Raw genomic sequence first — 16182 nt, forward strand, 5'->3', positions numbered from 1 at the left:
CACTGGGTCCGGATGGCATACATCCGAGAGTTCCGAAAGAACTCAAAGTTGAACTTGTGGATCTTCTAACAAAAATCTGTAATCTTTCATTGAAATCTGCCTCCGTTCCTGAGGACTGGAAGGTAGCAAATGTCACCCCCATCTTTAAAAAGGGTTCCAGAGGAGATTCGGGAAATTACAGGCCAGTCAGTCTGACTTCAATACCGGGAAAGTTGGTAGAAAGCATTATCAAGGACAGAATGAGTATGCACATTGATGAACACGGGTTATTGAGGAAGACTCAGCATGGGTTCTGTAAGGGAAGATCTTGCCTCACTAACCTGTTACATTTCTTTGAGGGGGTGAACAAACATGTGGACAAAGGAGACCCGAGAGATGTTGTTTACCTTGACTTCCAGAAAGCTTTTGATAAAGTTCCTCATCAAAGGCTCCTTAGAAAGCTTGAGAGTCATGGAGTAAAAGGACAGGTCCTCTTGTGGAGCAAAAACTGGCTGAGTAATAGGAAGCAGAGAGTGAGTATAAATGGGCAGTCTTCACAGTAAGCAGTGGGGTGCCGCAGGGCTCAGTACTGGGTCCCATGCTCTTTAACTTGTTCATAAATGATTTAGAGTTGGGAGTGAGCAGTGAAGTGGCCAAGTTTGCGGATGACACTAAATTGTTCAGGGTGGTGAGAACCAGAGAGGATTGTGAGGAACTCCAAAGGGATCTGTTGAGGCTGGGTGAGTGGGCGTCAACGTGTCAGATGCGGTTCAATGTGGCCAAGTGCAAAGTAATGCACATTGGGGCCAAGAATCCCAGCTACAAATACAAGTTGATGGGTTGTGAACTGGCAGAGACTGACCAAGAGAGAGATCTTGGGGTCGTGGTAGATAACTCACTGAAAATGTCAAGACAGTGTGCGTTTGCAATAAAAAAGGCCAACACCATGCTGGGAATTATTAGGAAGGGAATTGAAAACAAATCAGCCAGTATCATAATGCCCCTGTATAAATCGATGGTGCGGTCTCATTTGGAGTACTGTGTGCAGTTCTGGTCGCCGCACCTCAAAAAGGATATTATAGCATTGGAGAAAGTCCAGAAAAGGGCAACTAGAATGATTAAAGGGCTGGAACACTTTCCCTATGAAGAAAGGTTGAAACGCTCTTTAGCTTGGAGAAACGTCGACTGCGGGGTGACATGATAGAGGTTTACAAGATAATGCATGGTTTGGAGAAAGTAGAGAAAGAAGTACTTTTCTCCCTTTCTCACAATACAAGAACTCATGGGCATTCGATGAAATTGCTGAGCAGACAGGTTAAAACGGATAAAAGGAAGTACTTTTTCACCCAAAGGGTGATTAACATGTTGAATTCACTGCCATAGGAGGTGGTGGCAGCTACAAGCATAGCCACCTTCAAGAGGGGTTTAGATAAAAATATGGAGCAGAGGTCCATCAGTGGCTATTAGCCACAGTGTGTGTGTATATATAAAATTTTTTGCCACTGTGTGACACAGAGTGTTGGACTGGATGGGCCATTGGCCTGATCCAACATGGCTTCTCTTATGTTCTCTGGGAGAACCCGTCCAATCTTGACACACAAGAATACCATACCTTCTTATCTGATATTTTTAAAGAGGCTAAAGAAATTTGGGAAGCAGTGGTTCAGTGGAAGAGCCTCTGCTTGGCATGCAGAAAGTCCCAGGTTTGACCTCTGGCATTTCCAGTTAAAAGAACCAGTTTGTAGGAGATGTGAAAGACCTCTGCCCAAGACCCTGGAGGGTGACTGGCAGTCTGAGTTGGGCTCTTGAGGGTCCCAGAGCTGAGGGCAGGGATGCCCCCTCCTGGTTCTCTGAGCACAGCCCCTTCCTCCCATTCCAGTGGCTAGGGAAAGCGATTGCAGCAGGGAAGATGTTTGCACAGAGAAAGAAATGTTGCCCGGGAAGCAATGGACCCTCAATCAGTCAGGGTTTGCTTTGGCTGTGAATGTAGTTTGGTCACTAATTCTCTATGGGAATCAACTGTATGCTCCTCTGGTTAGGTAGAAGGGGAAACTCCTTTGTGAGCGCATCTCTTGCCCTCCCCCACTAGAGCTGAGCTTTCAAGCGGCATCGCCTTTAAATGCAGTTGGAACATGCGGAGGGAAATGCATGTGCCATTAAGAGCAGCTTCAGAATACACCCTCAATGCAGTCACAGCAATATGACAAGCAGAAGAAAAGCCTCCAGGAAATTTCCACCTACATGCCTCGCTGGGTGGGTCAAGCTATAATTTCCCCCGCCTGTTAGGGGAAAAGAGGAATGGAAAAGTAGCTTTAGATTTTAAAATAAAGGCCCTTTAACAGCTCTGTAGGGTTTTCCTCCCCTGTGTCTGTCCCAAAGGTGGTGGTGGTGGTTTTCTTGACCCTTTTTGCACCTTCAGCATGTTCTTGGGAATGCCAGAGATATCAGGTTCCAAGATGTGCCAAGAAGAGCACAAAGGCTTGGTATAAGCTGCCTCCATCCTTTGAAGGGATCCTGTTTCCTCTGGCTGCCCATCTCTCCTCCTAACCCTTCCTCCATGCCAGTGCAAAGATGGCACTGATATGTGGGTTCCTGTGTTTGCAGAATTCCACTCCCTTAGAGCAAAAACTTCAGGTGAATAATAGGAAGGTGCTCAGTGTGAAAAGAGGGGCTGAGGAGAACCGTGGCCTGCCTAATTGCATGGATGGTCCAAGTGTTTATCTCAATCTGGGATTCCTAGTAGTGTGACAGATAATGTTGAGGACTGGCAGCACCCCATCTTGTGGGGGTTTCTGGTGTATGGATCATGCAGCTCAAACATCTGGGACAGCAAACTGACCCCCCCCCTTCCCAGGACTTGGAGTGGCTCATTTTGGAACTGATATGGGGGGGGGGGGTGTTGTCCATGAGTCTACCATTCATCACCAGTCCCACTGAATTGGACACACCGCATACCCTGTAGCTGGTGTCATGTGTCTCTCCCACAGACCCCTCATGCTTTAGACTCCTGCCTGTCCAGCCCGTGCTCATCTCACTGGCAAACATTTTCTGCATCTTAGAGGCTCATTCTACAGTGTCGTCTAAGGCAGTCAATGTAATTGAAAGGAAGTGCTGCTCACCTTGCAAAACAATGCCCTTTGAGAGCCCAGGTTCAAATCCTGACAGCGCTTGCCAACCAAAGCAGACTGGAAGGTGGTCCCACACACACACACACACCCCTCAGAGATCATTTTGTTGATTTGCAACAGTTCTACCCAATCAGGGCTACCAAAGTGGTTAACAAGGCCAACAAACCATAGTAAAAATGCCCCAGAAAAATCAGTTTTAAAATAGTGCTAAAAAGACACACATATTTGGCACACTTTCCCAGTCTGTTCGAAGGCTTCTCAGGGGAGATTTGTTGTTTCTGTTTGACCAACAGGAGCAGTGGCTGGAGTGGAGAACTCGGTGCGCTTCCAGAAGGGCAGCTGTGCTCCCTATTGCATTCCACAGAGCTTTGTGGCTGGTTACTTGTCTATCATGCCAGACTCTCCACCCTATAGGCAGAGATATTGCTGGCAGCTGCTTATTAACAAAGACTTATTAACTTCATAGGAGAGCCATGTATGGTGGATGGAACTTGGCAGCCATCAGATGTCAAGGCTTATTTGCATCCCCATGTTAGCATTGTTCAGGTTGCTAACTCTAGGTTGGGAAATTCCTGGAGATTTGGGGGTGGAGCCTGGGGAGGACAGGGACCTTAATGGAGTGTGATACCACAGGGTCCAGCCTCTGAAGCCAACATTTCCTCTCAGGAAGTGATCTCTTTAGTCTGGAGATCTGTTCTAAATCTGGGAGATCTCCAGGCTCCACTATAAGCATTGATTGTCCTTGCATTTCTACTTAGAAGGGGGGGGGGTGCACATTTTTTTAAGTGTGTGTGTGTGAGAGAGAGAGAACCTGGAAGTCATGTCAGCCTATGATGACTGACCCCTTCTGGGGGCCTGGAGGCTATTCAGGGAGGTGGCTGAATAAAGCCTTCCCCTGCCTTCCAACTCCCGGTATTCTAGGGAGGTCTCCCATCCAAGTACTTGCCAGAGTCGACCCTCCTTAGCTTCTGAGACCTGATGAGATGGGGCTTGCCTGGACTATCCATGTCAGGGCTATGTAGAAGTTTCTCTTGTTTGTTTGTGTACTCTTTTATTTGCTTCATTTGCATGAGACCCCCAGGAACCTGGTGTCAAGCAATTAGATCTCAAAGAAATCAGTCCTTGATTTGAAACAAAGTATGATTTATTGATAATCCAAGATGCTTCTATTGAGCTAGGTATTGGAACTGATACATAGTAACAGGGGAGGGCATACTTAAAGGCGGCACATCAAAGGTTTCCTAAACAAAGCTGCATTCTCTAAACAATGCTGTATTCACGTGTGAATCTTCACACAGCCATTTCTTATCTCCCCTGTGGTTTCGTTTCCTGGGACCAGGCTTGAGAACCTGTCCTTGGAGGCGCTTATCTTCAAAGAGTAAATTCCTGCATTTGTTAGTGAAAGCGAGAGAGGTAAAAGAGGCGCGAACTACACTCTGGCTATTTCCTGCTTTGATGTGCCCAGCTTAATTCATGGTTAGTAACATTCATGGAACTTTACAGATACATTCAGTTAGCATCATACTAATAGCATTATATTATTAAAAGAAAGATTCACATTGCTTGATACCTGGTGCCAGTCTGCGTAAGCTCGACCTTGATGGACCAAGGGTCTGATTTGGTATAAGGCAGCTTCGTGTGTTCCTGTGTATTTAAATCCTGCTTTTCTACTAGCCTTCCCAACCCTCCCGCTCTGGCGGGAGTCCCCTGGGTTTGCAGCCTCATCTCCCGGTCTTCAAGAAGTGAGAAGCGGGGGGTGGGGGGTGGAGGGGGGGGAGAACATACCTGTAGGCTTCATTATAGAGCTCCTGAGCCGTTTGTAAAATGTCTGCCGCTTTAAGGCTGGGCCGGGAGCAGGAAGGGCTTGGGAGAACAGCCCCGCCCTTTCTTTTGCTTTCACTTTCACAGCAAGAGTTCTCCGGAAGAAGATCTGGTAAGTGTGTGTGTGTGTGTGTGTGTGTGTGTGAGGGAGGGGGCAGGGGATTTCCTGGTTTGGAGGCCCTCCCCCCTTTTAGAAAGCGTGCGGGGGGGGAGGGAAATGTCTACTGGGCATTCTATTATTCCCTATGGAGAACGATTCCCATAGGGAATAATAGGGAATTCATCCATTGGTATTGGGGGCTCTGGGGGGGCTATTTTTTGAGGTAGAGGCACCAAATTTTTAGTATAACATCTAGTGCCTCTCCCCAAAATACCCCCCAAGTTTCAAAACGATTGGACCAGAGGGCCCAATTCTATGAGCCCCAAAAGATGGTGCCCCTATACTTCATTATTTCCTATGGAAGAAAGGAATTTTAAAAGGTGTGCTGTCCCTTTAAATGTGATGGCCAGAACTCCCTTGGAGTTCAATTATGCTTGTCACATCCTTGTTCTTGGCTCCACCCCCAATGTCTCCTGGCTCCACCCCCAAAGTCTCCTGGCTCCACCCCCAAAGTCCCCAGATTTTTCTTTAATTGGACTTGGCAACCCTACTTTCTATCCAAGGGGGCCTCATTCTCCTCTTCTACATTCTCTCCTCACAACTGCCACCTTGTAACTTTTTACTGGATTTTATAATTATTATTATTGTTGTGTTTGTGTTTTTGAAATAATTCTTTATTTATATTGTAAGTTGCCTTGAGTTCCTCAAGGGAGAAAGGCAGTTAATAATGGCTTTTAATAAATAAGTAATAGGTGGGGCTGAGAGAGAGCCCAGGGTCACCCAACAAGCTTTCATGGCAAAGTTAGAGATGCCAGACCCACTATCTGGCCAAGGGTCCCTTGGTCTTTGGGGTTCCCATCTGCTGGCCCCCAGCTGGCTGGCAAGGGAAACCCCACCCCAAAACAGAGACATTGCCATGTGACATCCTCATCATGATGACACTCTGGATTTTGGGCAGAGTTTTGGGCAGACTCTATGGTTTTGTAGCAAAAACAAAAAGAGTTTTTGCCCAAAACATAGAGTGTTGCATGTGACGTCAGCGATGCAGTGATGTCACTTCTGATGTCATTGTGCCACATACACAAAGTGCGCGCAGCAGAAGACTCCCGGACCAGGTCCAGGATTCCCCTGCCAGCAGCAAGGTTGGACTGGCAACCCTGGTCAGAGTGAGGATCTGAACTCAGGTCTCCTAGAGCCTTGTCCAACCCTGTAAGCACTCCTCCGTGCTGGAGTGCATTTGGGTGTCTGTGGTCTGCAGTGGTGTTCATCTGAGTGAGTGTTCTGAAAAGAGTGATTTGCTCTTCCTGATCTGTTAGCAGCAAAAGCTCCTTTGGCCAAAGCTTCTGTTTGTGTGCTTGCCAGGAGGCTGGAATGATACAGCTGCAAGTTGCCTGCCCTGTCCTTAGGGAGACGGGTGCCCTGCCTGGGGTGTGTAGATGTGCTGCTGCAGGTGACTCCAAAGTTAGGTGAGGTGACTCCTTCTGTGCACTATTGGTGGGGTGAGGTAGGCAATGAGGGGGGCAGGGTATTTTTGTCATTCCATGGAATTAAAGACCAGGTAAGCTGAAGGATGAGCCCCATGGCACAGAGTGATAAAGCTGCGGTATTGCGGTCCAAGCTCTCTGCTTACGACCTGAGTTTCATCCCAGTGAAAGCTGGGTTCAGGTAGCCAGCTCCAGGTTGACTCAGCCTTCCATCCTTCTGAAGTCGGTAAAATGAGTCCCCAGCTTGCTGGGGGAAAAGTGTAGATGACTGGGGAAGGCAATGGCAAACTACCCTGTAAAAAGTCTGTCAAGAAAATATTGTGATGCAATGTCACCCCAGAGTTGGAAACGGTTGGAAACGACTGGTGCTTGCACAGGGGACTACCTTTATCTTTACCTTTAAGCTGAAGGACCATCTTCTCCCATGTGCTCCTCACCAAAAATTAAGATCTCAGAGAGGTGCCCTCCTGACTGTCCCATCAATCAAAGAAGCTTGTGGGAGGGGGCTACACAAGAGACAGCCTTTTCAGTGGCAGCCCCACAATTATGGAACAACTTCCCCAGAGAGGTGCTTCTGGGCCCCTCACTTATGCTCTTTAGGAGGCAGTTGGAGACAGTTTTATTTAGGACTGCATTTGGTTAAGTTCTGTAACAATCCTAAATAGTGGCTTTAAATTTTGATGTGATGTTTTAAGGATATTTTTTTCCTGTGTGTTTTGTATAAGTCTGTAAGCTACCTTGAGTTCCATAAGGAATAAAGCTGGCTAATAAATGTTTTAATTAATTAATTAAATGGGAGAACCAGTGTGGTGTAGTGGTTAGAGGATCAGACTAGGAGCAGGAGACCCAAGGTCAAATCTGCACTCCTGCTATGGAAGCTTGCTGGGTGACCCTGGGCGAGTCACATACTCTCAACCTAACCTACCTCACAGGGTTGCTGCCAGATAAAATGGAGGAGAGGAGAACAATGTCAGCTGCATTGAGTCCCCATATGGGAGAAAGGTGGGTTTTCAGTGAAAAGAGCAAATAAACACAAAAAAGATCTGTATTAAAACAAGTAATAAAAAGCAGCCACAGTAAGAAAAAAAGAAACGCTCATAGAACAACATTCAGTGATCCATAATAATATTCCTAAAACAATCCTCAGACTGGAACAAATTATGAAAACAGTTTTTAAAAAGAGATGAAACTTCTCAATTAAAGGCCTGCCTGAACAGAAAGGTTTTGGACTGGTGCCTAAAGAATGGTACCAGGCAAGTCTCAAGGGGGAGGATATTCCCAAGGAGAGGCACCCCATTGAAAAAGCCCTCTTTCTGGTTGCCACTGGCCTCATTGCTGGAGGTGGGAGCTCAGAAAACGGGGCTTGGGAAGCGGATCATAAGCCATTTCTGAATCCTTTCAAAGAAACCAAACCCTGAACTTGCTGGCAAATTTGAGAAGTTAGATTCTTGTTTCTGGTGATTTATAATAATAATAATAATAAACTTTTATTTATACCCCGCCCTCCCCGCCTAGGCAGGCTCAGGGCGGCTAACACGACATGGTAAAACCATGATACAGATAAACAATAAATAATATAATTACTTAATTAATAATTAAACAATTAACAATAAAACCAATAAAACAGTAAGACGTTAAAATACAATCAGATGGCATATAGGATGGCTCGGTATTCCTGATCTTATCAGTTCTGTCTTAAAAAGCTAGCTGGAAGAGGGCAGTTTTGCAGGCCCTACGGAACTGGTTAAGATCCTGTAGGGCCCGCACCTCTTCTGGCAATTGATTCCACCATTGGGGAGCCTTTGTAGAGAACGCCTGTTTTCTGGTAGCTTTTAATTTAGTTTCTTTTGACCCAGGGATTTCAAGCAGGTTTTTTGAGCTTGATCGCAGTGCTCTCTGAGGAACATATGGAGAGAGGTGGTCCCTAAGGTAGGCAGGTCCTTGATGATATAGGGCTTTAAAGGTAATGACCAGCACCTTGTAATGAACCCGGTAAACAATTGGCAGCCAGTGCAACTCTCGCAGCCCAGACTGCACATGTTCCCACCGAGGCAGTCCCAGTAGCAGCCTGGCCGCTGCATTTTGCACTAGCTGCAGTTTCCGGGTTCGGTACAGGGGCACCCCCATGTAGAGGGCATTACAGTAGTCCAGCCTCGAGGTGACCGTTGCATGGATCACTGTTGCCAGGTCGCTGCGCTCCAGGAAGGGGGCCAGCTGCCTCGCCCGTCTAAGATGAAAAAAGGTGGACTTGGCAGTAGCTGCTATCTGGGCCTCCATTGTCAAGGGAGGCTCCAGTAGAACTCCCAAGCTCTTATTTGGTTGTTTAATTCCTATTTTATTGCTGGTTTTATTTAAGCAATTTAATATATGTTTATTTTATATTTCCCAATATATTTAGCAACTATACTGTAATTAACTTTTTATTACGATCACTGTTGTTGCTCTGTCACTGACTGCATAGGCCTGTGTCTGTGGACAGAGAGTCCTTAATAAATATTAGAAGCAAAAAGAAGAATGAAGAGGTTTTGCTGCAAAGCATCACAATAATAGGGGCTTGCATCATTTAGCATAGTGATTGATTGGCCTGTCAAAAATGTGCCCCATTTTGTGGGGCAGATAAAGAGAGAACATTCTTTTTCATAAATGTGCATTTGAAAAACATGGGTGGGGAAGGCGGCATCTTAGAAGAGGTATCCCTGCCTGTGTAAGAGAGTTGGAGATGAATGCCTCTTTAAATTGGGGGAAACTGGGAAGTGTACCAGGTACCTGTTTAAGTCCAAGAACCGGCTGTTCTTCTTTAGAACTACTCTTTTTTCTCATGTGCAAATTTGCATCATCTTGGTTGATTAAAACTAGTGTAATTAAATAAGTTTTCTTAAAGTCAGTGATGGATCTAATCTTGGTTGGGGCATGGCTCAGCTGTCAGCCCAATGTGCATGCAGCATTTGTGACTGGCAGTCATAGGCAAGCCACAGGGTTGGACCTGTCCTGAATGGGCACTGCCCATTAGCAAAATGGGTTTCTCTGCACTGTGGTTCTTCTCATTTCAGAATTTCAAAGAGACTGTCATTTTTTAAAAGCCAGCCTTCAGGCCTTTTCCAGAGCCTTCCAGCAGTGATGCTTCTTTCTGGGCCAGCGTTTGGACCAGCCAGACCTAATTGCATCTGTGCTGCCATTCATCTTGTGCAGCTGAGCTTGTCTGAAAAACGGACAGCAGCCCGCTGTGAGGAAGAGAAGGAGAGGAAATGAGTCTGCTCCGGAAAGCCTTTCCCCCCCCCTTCCCCCAAAGACAGAATCATCTGATAGCTTTGGGCTCGAGATCTGGTTTTTTGACCAGGGGTGTAAATAGATTTCACTTTTGTATAGATTTTTCTTTCTTATCTTCTGTTGATAACCCCACAGCTGAGAGAACAAGCTGTGTTACTAGAGAGAATATATTGCTCCTTATTGTTCCCGAGCAGAGGCCTTGTTTCTTCTGAGGGCTGTATAAATTTTAAGAAAGAGCTGCAGTGGGTTTCTGAAGAGAAAGGCCTTTCCTTCTCCCCCCCCCCCCCCCGCAAAGATGCATAAGAGGCAGCTTGTTGGAGTTATTCAATAGGGTGTGAAATACCACTTTGCTCACTATCAGAGGTGCTCTCTTAGTGTATTTTATCATATAAATTGTATAATAATCACGGTACACACCATGTCTTGTTAGCCACCCTGAGCCTGCCTCGGCAGGGAGGGCGGGATATAAATAAAAATTTTTATTTTTATTATTATTATTATTATTTCTGCATCTCACATGTTCTGGACCTGAATGTTAGTTTGAATTAACCCAAGGACCCAGCTTTTTGACAGGAATCAGGTTTGAGTCCCCGCTCCTCCACATGAAGCCTGCTGGGTGACCTTGCACCAGCGACAGATCCCTCAGCCCCACCTACCTCACCAGGTGACTACTGTGGGGAGAGGAAGGGGAGGTGATTGTAAGTTGCTCTGAGGCTCCATAGGGTAGAAAAATGTGGGGTATAAAGATCAACTTCTTCAGGAAGATGGAAGAAAAGGGTAGGGGGAATGGAACGACATTGGCATAGATCAGGGGTGTCAAACTCATTTTGTTAAGAGGGCTGAATCCGACATAAATGAGACCTTGTCGGGCCAGGTGATGTCGGGCTGGACCATGGTGTTCCTATTTAAGATTAGATAGCAGAGATATAAACTTTATAAAGGACATAGACAAACACAATTAAAGATTTTTTAAAAGAAACTTAAAACATGCTTAAAACATTAGCACTTGTTAGTCTTAAGGTGCTTTCTTTGTATTTCTCCCATGGGATCCAGGGAACTGGGCAAAGGAAGCTTTGGCTCTTTCCTTTCTTCCCCAGGTGACCAGGAGAGGGAGGAGCCTCAGCCAATAGAAAGGCTTGGCTCAGTAGCTCTGCTGTGCAATTGAGAGAGCCTGGAAAAGCAAGCTCTGCCTCCCCCTTCCTCCCCAAAGGAGGAGCCTCAGCCAATGGAGAAAACAGAGGCTTCGTTCTGTAGCTCCTGTGCAATTGAGCAAGCCTTGCAAAGCAAACTGTTATGCAGAAGAAAGCAAGAGAAAGGGAGAAGGGAGCAGATGGCAGCCAGTTGCTTAGGGGCCTGATAGGAGCCCGGCCACATGTTTGACACCCCTGGAATAGGTGGTCCATAGCTCTTGATGGGGCATAGAAACATGGGCATCTTCTTCTGGCCTGGGCCCACTTCATGGGCGGGGGGGAGGGGCTGTGTCTCCAGAAATGGCAGTTGACTCTTTTGTGCATGGCCCTTGTCCCTGAAGGAGGCCTGGTCAGCTTAGAAGGCTTTTGGTGCCAGTTTGGTATAGCGGTTAAGTGTGCGGACTCTTATCTGGGAGAACTGGATTTGATTCCCCACTCCTCCACTTGCACCTGCTGAAATGGCCTTGGGTCAGCCATAGCTCTGGCAGAGGTTGTCCTTGAAAGGACAGCTGCTGTGAGAGCCCTCTCCAGCCCCACCCACCTCACAGCGTGTCTGTTGTGGGGGAGGAAGGTAAAGGAGATTGTGAGCCGCTCTGAGACTCTTCGGAGTGGAGGGCGGGATATAAATCCAATATCTTCTTCTTCTTCTTCTTCTTCTTCTTCTTCTTCTTCTTCTTCTTCTTCTTCTTCTTCTTCTTCTTCTTCTTCTTCTTCTTCAGCTGCTGGAATGGCCTTGGGTTAGCCATAGCTATCTCAGAGCTGTCCTTGAAAGGGCAGCTGCTGTTAGAGCCCTCTCAGCCCCACCCACCTCACAGGATGTCTGTCGTGGGGGAGGAAGATAAAGGAGATTGCTGGGAGAGCCAGTTTGGTGTAGTGGTTAAGTGTGCGGACTCTTATCTGGAAGAACCGGGTTTGATTCCCCACTCCTCCACTTGCACCTGCTGAAATGGCCTTGGGTCAGCCATAGCTCTGGCAGAGGTTGTCCTTGAAAGGGCAGCTGCTGTGAGAGCCCTCTCCAGCCCCACCCACCTCACAGGGTGTCTGTTGTGGGGGAGGAAGGTAAAGGAGATTGTGAGCCACTCTGAGACTCTTCGGAGTGGAGGGCGGGATATAAATCCAATATCTTCTTCTTCTTCTTCTTCAGCTGCTGGAATGGCCTTGGGTTAGCCATAGCTATCTCAGAGCTGTCCTTGAAAGGGCAGCTGCTGTTAGAGCCCTCTCAGCCCCACCCACCTCACAGGATGTCTGTTGTGGGGGAGGAAGATAAAGGAGATTGTAAGCTGCTCTGAGTCTCTGATTCAGAGAGAAGGGGGGGTATAAATCTGCAATTCTTCTTCTTCTTTGTGTGGCATTGCAATGACCACCAGTCCTCTGCTACATCACACAACATCTCCTGGGGTGGTAGAAAAACCCTTCCTGGGGTCTCCAGAAGCTTTGCCACACATTCTGCATAGAGAGTGACCCAGCAGCCATATTTTGGTCCCGTGAAGCATGCACGAGTGGAACAGATTGCTGTACCCACACCATAGATGGGAGGGAATAAGCTTCGGTGAGCTAGAGGGGATAGTCTAGCTGGGCTGCTGTTTGGCTCAGTGGGTGTGCAGACACACACAGGAGAGTGGGAAGGTGTTATTCCCCAAAGAGCTAACATGCAAAATAAGCCACAGTTTCCTCAAATGAGAGGTTCTGAGCAGCAGTCCCTGGAACACAGGAACCTCAGTGCTGCTGAGGCAAAATAAGCTGGGGGGGTGTTTCCATGCTGTGGCACAGGTCCCCTCCTTACTGAAAGGATCCTGAGAGGGAGGGGTTGACCACCCTCGCTTCCCTTCGCTCTCTCTTCATTCCCCAGTTGATGCCTACGTGCCTATCTCTGGTTGCCAGGGTGTTCTCTGGCTAGGGGTCCCAAATCCCCCGGTAGGCCTGGAGACCCCCGATTTGGAGCCTCCTCCCCCCGCTGGCCATAAAAGGGAAAGCGGGGGGAGGGGAGGAGGCGAACGGCAGCCCTTCGCACCCAGCCCCGATCGCAGCAGCCAGAGCTCTTCCGTTTTCTCAGGCTGCTTCCCGCCCCGAGTCAGCTGGCCGGTGAAGGGAGGGGAGCCCACTGAAGCCCTGAGTTTTATGGGCCGCTCTTGCTGTGGGGCCTTCCCTGTGTTAGGGGCAGCTCACACACACCGAGAGCCAACACAGGCTTTCCACTCTGCTCTGGGATCGAGTTTCATGTTACTCACTTTTATTTTAACTTTAGCTGAACTCCTGGAAAATTTCTCTCTTTAAAGCCTCCCCCTCTCCCTTGCGAACACCGAAAGGGGCATTCGCAAAAGCCCACTGCGGGAGAGACCCCTGAAATAAAAAAGGTGCTGAACAGCAGGCGAGTTTATTTCTCAGCCAAACGCGCCTCCTCCTCCTTGCAACAGGGCCGAGCTTTGCAACCCCCTTTTCCCGCCCTCCCTGGGGGGTGTGGGTTGAGGGCGGCGGCAGGCTCTTGCGGCTGCTGGGCAGGTTTGGCGACTCGGGGTTTAAATGTCCATTTGCTTGGGGGGAGGCGGGGGGGGGGGGGTTGAGGGAAGCCTGCACTCAGCAAGGATTAAAATACTCTGGGGGGTGAGGGCTGTGGGCTCTGGCCCCCTCCCAGTAGTTCAACAGCTATGTGCTTTCTGGAAGGGGTGTTGGTTGTGTGTGTGTGGGCCAGCCTTTGCTTCATTCTGGTCGGGGCTGCCAGCTTGCTCTCCGGGCTTTTCTTTTTTTCTTTTTAAATTGACTTTGCCTCCCATTCAGGACTGGGGGGGAATGCTCTTAGGCTGCTGCAGTCGCCCAGTTTACTTGGGGGAAAGTGGAGCCGTCTGCATTCAAGCTCTCTCTGGCTCTTTAAAAATTTTTTTAACTGGCTTTGCCTCCTGGGGCGGATCAATGATCGGCGGCGGGGGAGGGCCGGGGGCACGCTAAATGCCCTGGCTTCACCTGTTTGAGGGTGGGGGAGGAAGGATGCTCTCAGGCTGCTGCCTTGCCCTCTTAATCCACGCTCGCAGGGTGGAGGAGGGGGGACAAATGTCCTGGCTTTCGCCTCTCTGGGGAAGGCAATGGCAAACCACCCCGTAAAAAGAAAAACCTTGTTAAAGCAACGTCACTCTAGAGTCGGAAATGACTGGTGCTTGCACAGGGGACCTTTCCTTTCTTTTTGCCTCTCATTTGAGAAGGGAGGGGGGAAGGATGATCTCAGTTTGCTGCCACTAGGCAGCTTGATTGGGTGAGAGTGGAGCCATCTGCATCCATGCTGGTGTGTGTGTGAAATGCCTGGGCTTTACCTTCCATTTGGAGCTGGGGGGATAAGGATGCTCTCAGGTCCCTTGCCACTGCTATGTCCCTTGCCTCAGCTGCCTTCCTGGGACAGCCTAGACCTGTGATTGTCATTCCAGCCCCCATGAAGAGAGGGAGTGTTTTGCTTTAGAAAGCAAGGGGGGGGAGCAAAATGTCTACTGGGCAATCTATTATTCCCTATGGAGAACGATTCCCATAGGGAATAATGGGGAATTGATCTGCGGGTATTGGGGGCTCTGAGGGGGCTATTTTTTGAGGTAGAGGCACCAAATTTTTAGTATAGCATCTAGTGCCTCTCCCCAAAATACCCCCGAAGTTTCAAAACGATTGGACCAGAGGGTCCAATTCTATGAGCCCCAAAAGATGGTGCCCCTATCCTTCATTATTTTCTATGGAAGAAAGGCATTTAAAAAGGTGTGCTGTCCCTTTAAATGTGATGGCCAGAACTCCCTTGGAGTTCAATTATGCTTGTCATACCCTTGTTCCTGGCTCCACCCCAATGTCTCCTGGCTCCACCCCCAAAGTCTCCTGGCTCCGCCCCCAAAGTCCCCAGATTTTTCTTGAATTGGACTTGGCAACCCTATCTCTGGCAGTCCTTCTGCCTACCAATTTGGGCAGAAGAGGGAGGAGTCAGTTCAGCAGGGACAAGGAAGGTTTCTACCACAGGTGGAGGCTCTCTCTTACCCTGCCCTACCCCAGTGCCAAAGTGCTTTGAGCAGCACCAAAATGCCTCGGAATTAATATTTAAAGGAATGTTCCATACATATAAGATTGGTGGGGCAGCTGCTACTTTATTTAAGTCTGTTTTGCGGCATGCTATGGCTAAAGCCCTGCTTCCTGAGAGATAATCAGTGTTTTTAAAAGCTCTGTCACATGCTGTTAGAGCTAGGAATGCTCTTGACTTGGCTACATGGGTTTGAAGAAGCATAACCATCTCCTAGGATGAACGACATTCAACCAGTAATATTTACTTAATCAGTTCATAATGATTTCTGCCAGTAAATTATTTCCAAGGCTTCTTGTGGTCAGCATAAGCTGAAGTCACAGAATCTGAATTTGAATTCCTGGCATTCAAAGCTTGTGTTTTTAAGAGCATGTTTCCAGCATTCATGATGGTCTGGAAGTCCAGTTTGATTGGATAAAATGTTTTGGTTTTGGTTTGGTTTTGCTTGCATGGGAAAGTGGTAAATACAAAAATACATACTGAAGGAGCCTTCTGCATTTGCTGAAAATGGAATGTGGATTTGTCCATTGACATTTATTCCACTCTGACCTCTCCTTGCTTCCCTATGTTTCAGTGTAAGATTCTGGCTCAGCCATGGGGAAGCAGAATAGCAAGCTGCGTCCAGAGATGCTCCAAGATCTCCGGGAGAACACAGAATTCTCTGACCTGGAGCTTCAAGAGTGGTACAAGGGCTTCCTCAAGGACTGTCCCACCGGCATACTCAACGTAGAGGAGTTCAAGAAGATCTATGCCAATTTCTTCCCTTACGGTGATGCCTCCAAGTTCGCCGAACATGTCTTCCGCACCTTTGACACCAACGGCGATGGCACCATTGACTTCCGAGAGTTCATCATTGCCCTGAGCGTCACTTCGCGGGGGAAGCTGGAGCAGAAGTTGATGTGGGCCTTCAGCATGTACGATCTGGATGGAAACGGCTATATCAGCAGGGAAGAGATGCTGGAAATTGTGCAGGTAAGGGTGGTGGTGGGTTTTTCTGAAGAGTATACAGAGCCGCTGTGTAAAAAAGGGTATTCACAGGGATGTAGCTCCATACAGGGATGTAGACCCAGAGGAGTTAGCTGTGTTAGTCTGTTGCTGCAAAATAGTAAAGAGTTCAGAAGTACCTTTAAGACTAACGATTTTTTTTGTAACATAAACTTTCAAGAAGCACAGC

General features: G+C 47.8%; 3 protein-coding genes across 4 annotated transcripts in view; 2 read left to right on the plus strand and 1 right to left on the minus strand.

The window, feature by feature from the left end:
• Positions 1–13028, minus strand: part of YARS1 (tyrosyl-tRNA synthetase 1) — a 196746-nt gene extending 183718 nt beyond the window's left edge. For both annotated transcript variants that reach the window (XM_060258456.1, XM_060258455.1), the window contains exon 1: positions 13023–13028. The gene's annotated coding sequence lies outside the window, so the exon portion shown is untranslated. The remainder of the gene's footprint in view (positions 1–13022) is intronic.
• The window catches only part of HPCA (hippocalcin), a 39932-nt gene that overhangs the window by 10438 nt on the left and 13312 nt on the right, over positions 1–16182 (plus strand). The window contains exon 2 of the mRNA XM_060258468.1: positions 15583–15980. Coding sequence (XP_060114451.1) covers positions 15603–15980 — 378 coding nt within the window. The 5' untranslated portion in view covers positions 15583–15602. The remainder of the gene's footprint in view (positions 1–15582; positions 15981–16182) is intronic.
• The window catches only part of NDUFS5 (NADH:ubiquinone oxidoreductase subunit S5), a 187902-nt gene continuing 179192 nt past the window's right edge, over positions 7473–16182 (plus strand). Inside the window, exon 1 of the mRNA XM_060258472.1 lies at positions 7473–7481. The gene's annotated coding sequence lies outside the window, so the exon portion shown is untranslated. The remainder of the gene's footprint in view (positions 7482–16182) is intronic.

The sequence above is a fragment of the Heteronotia binoei genome, chromosome 17 (assembly GCF_032191835.1).
Source record: "Heteronotia binoei isolate CCM8104 ecotype False Entrance Well chromosome 17, APGP_CSIRO_Hbin_v1, whole genome shotgun sequence".
In the NCBI taxonomy this organism is placed as follows: Eukaryota; Metazoa; Chordata; class Lepidosauria; order Squamata; family Gekkonidae; genus Heteronotia; species Heteronotia binoei.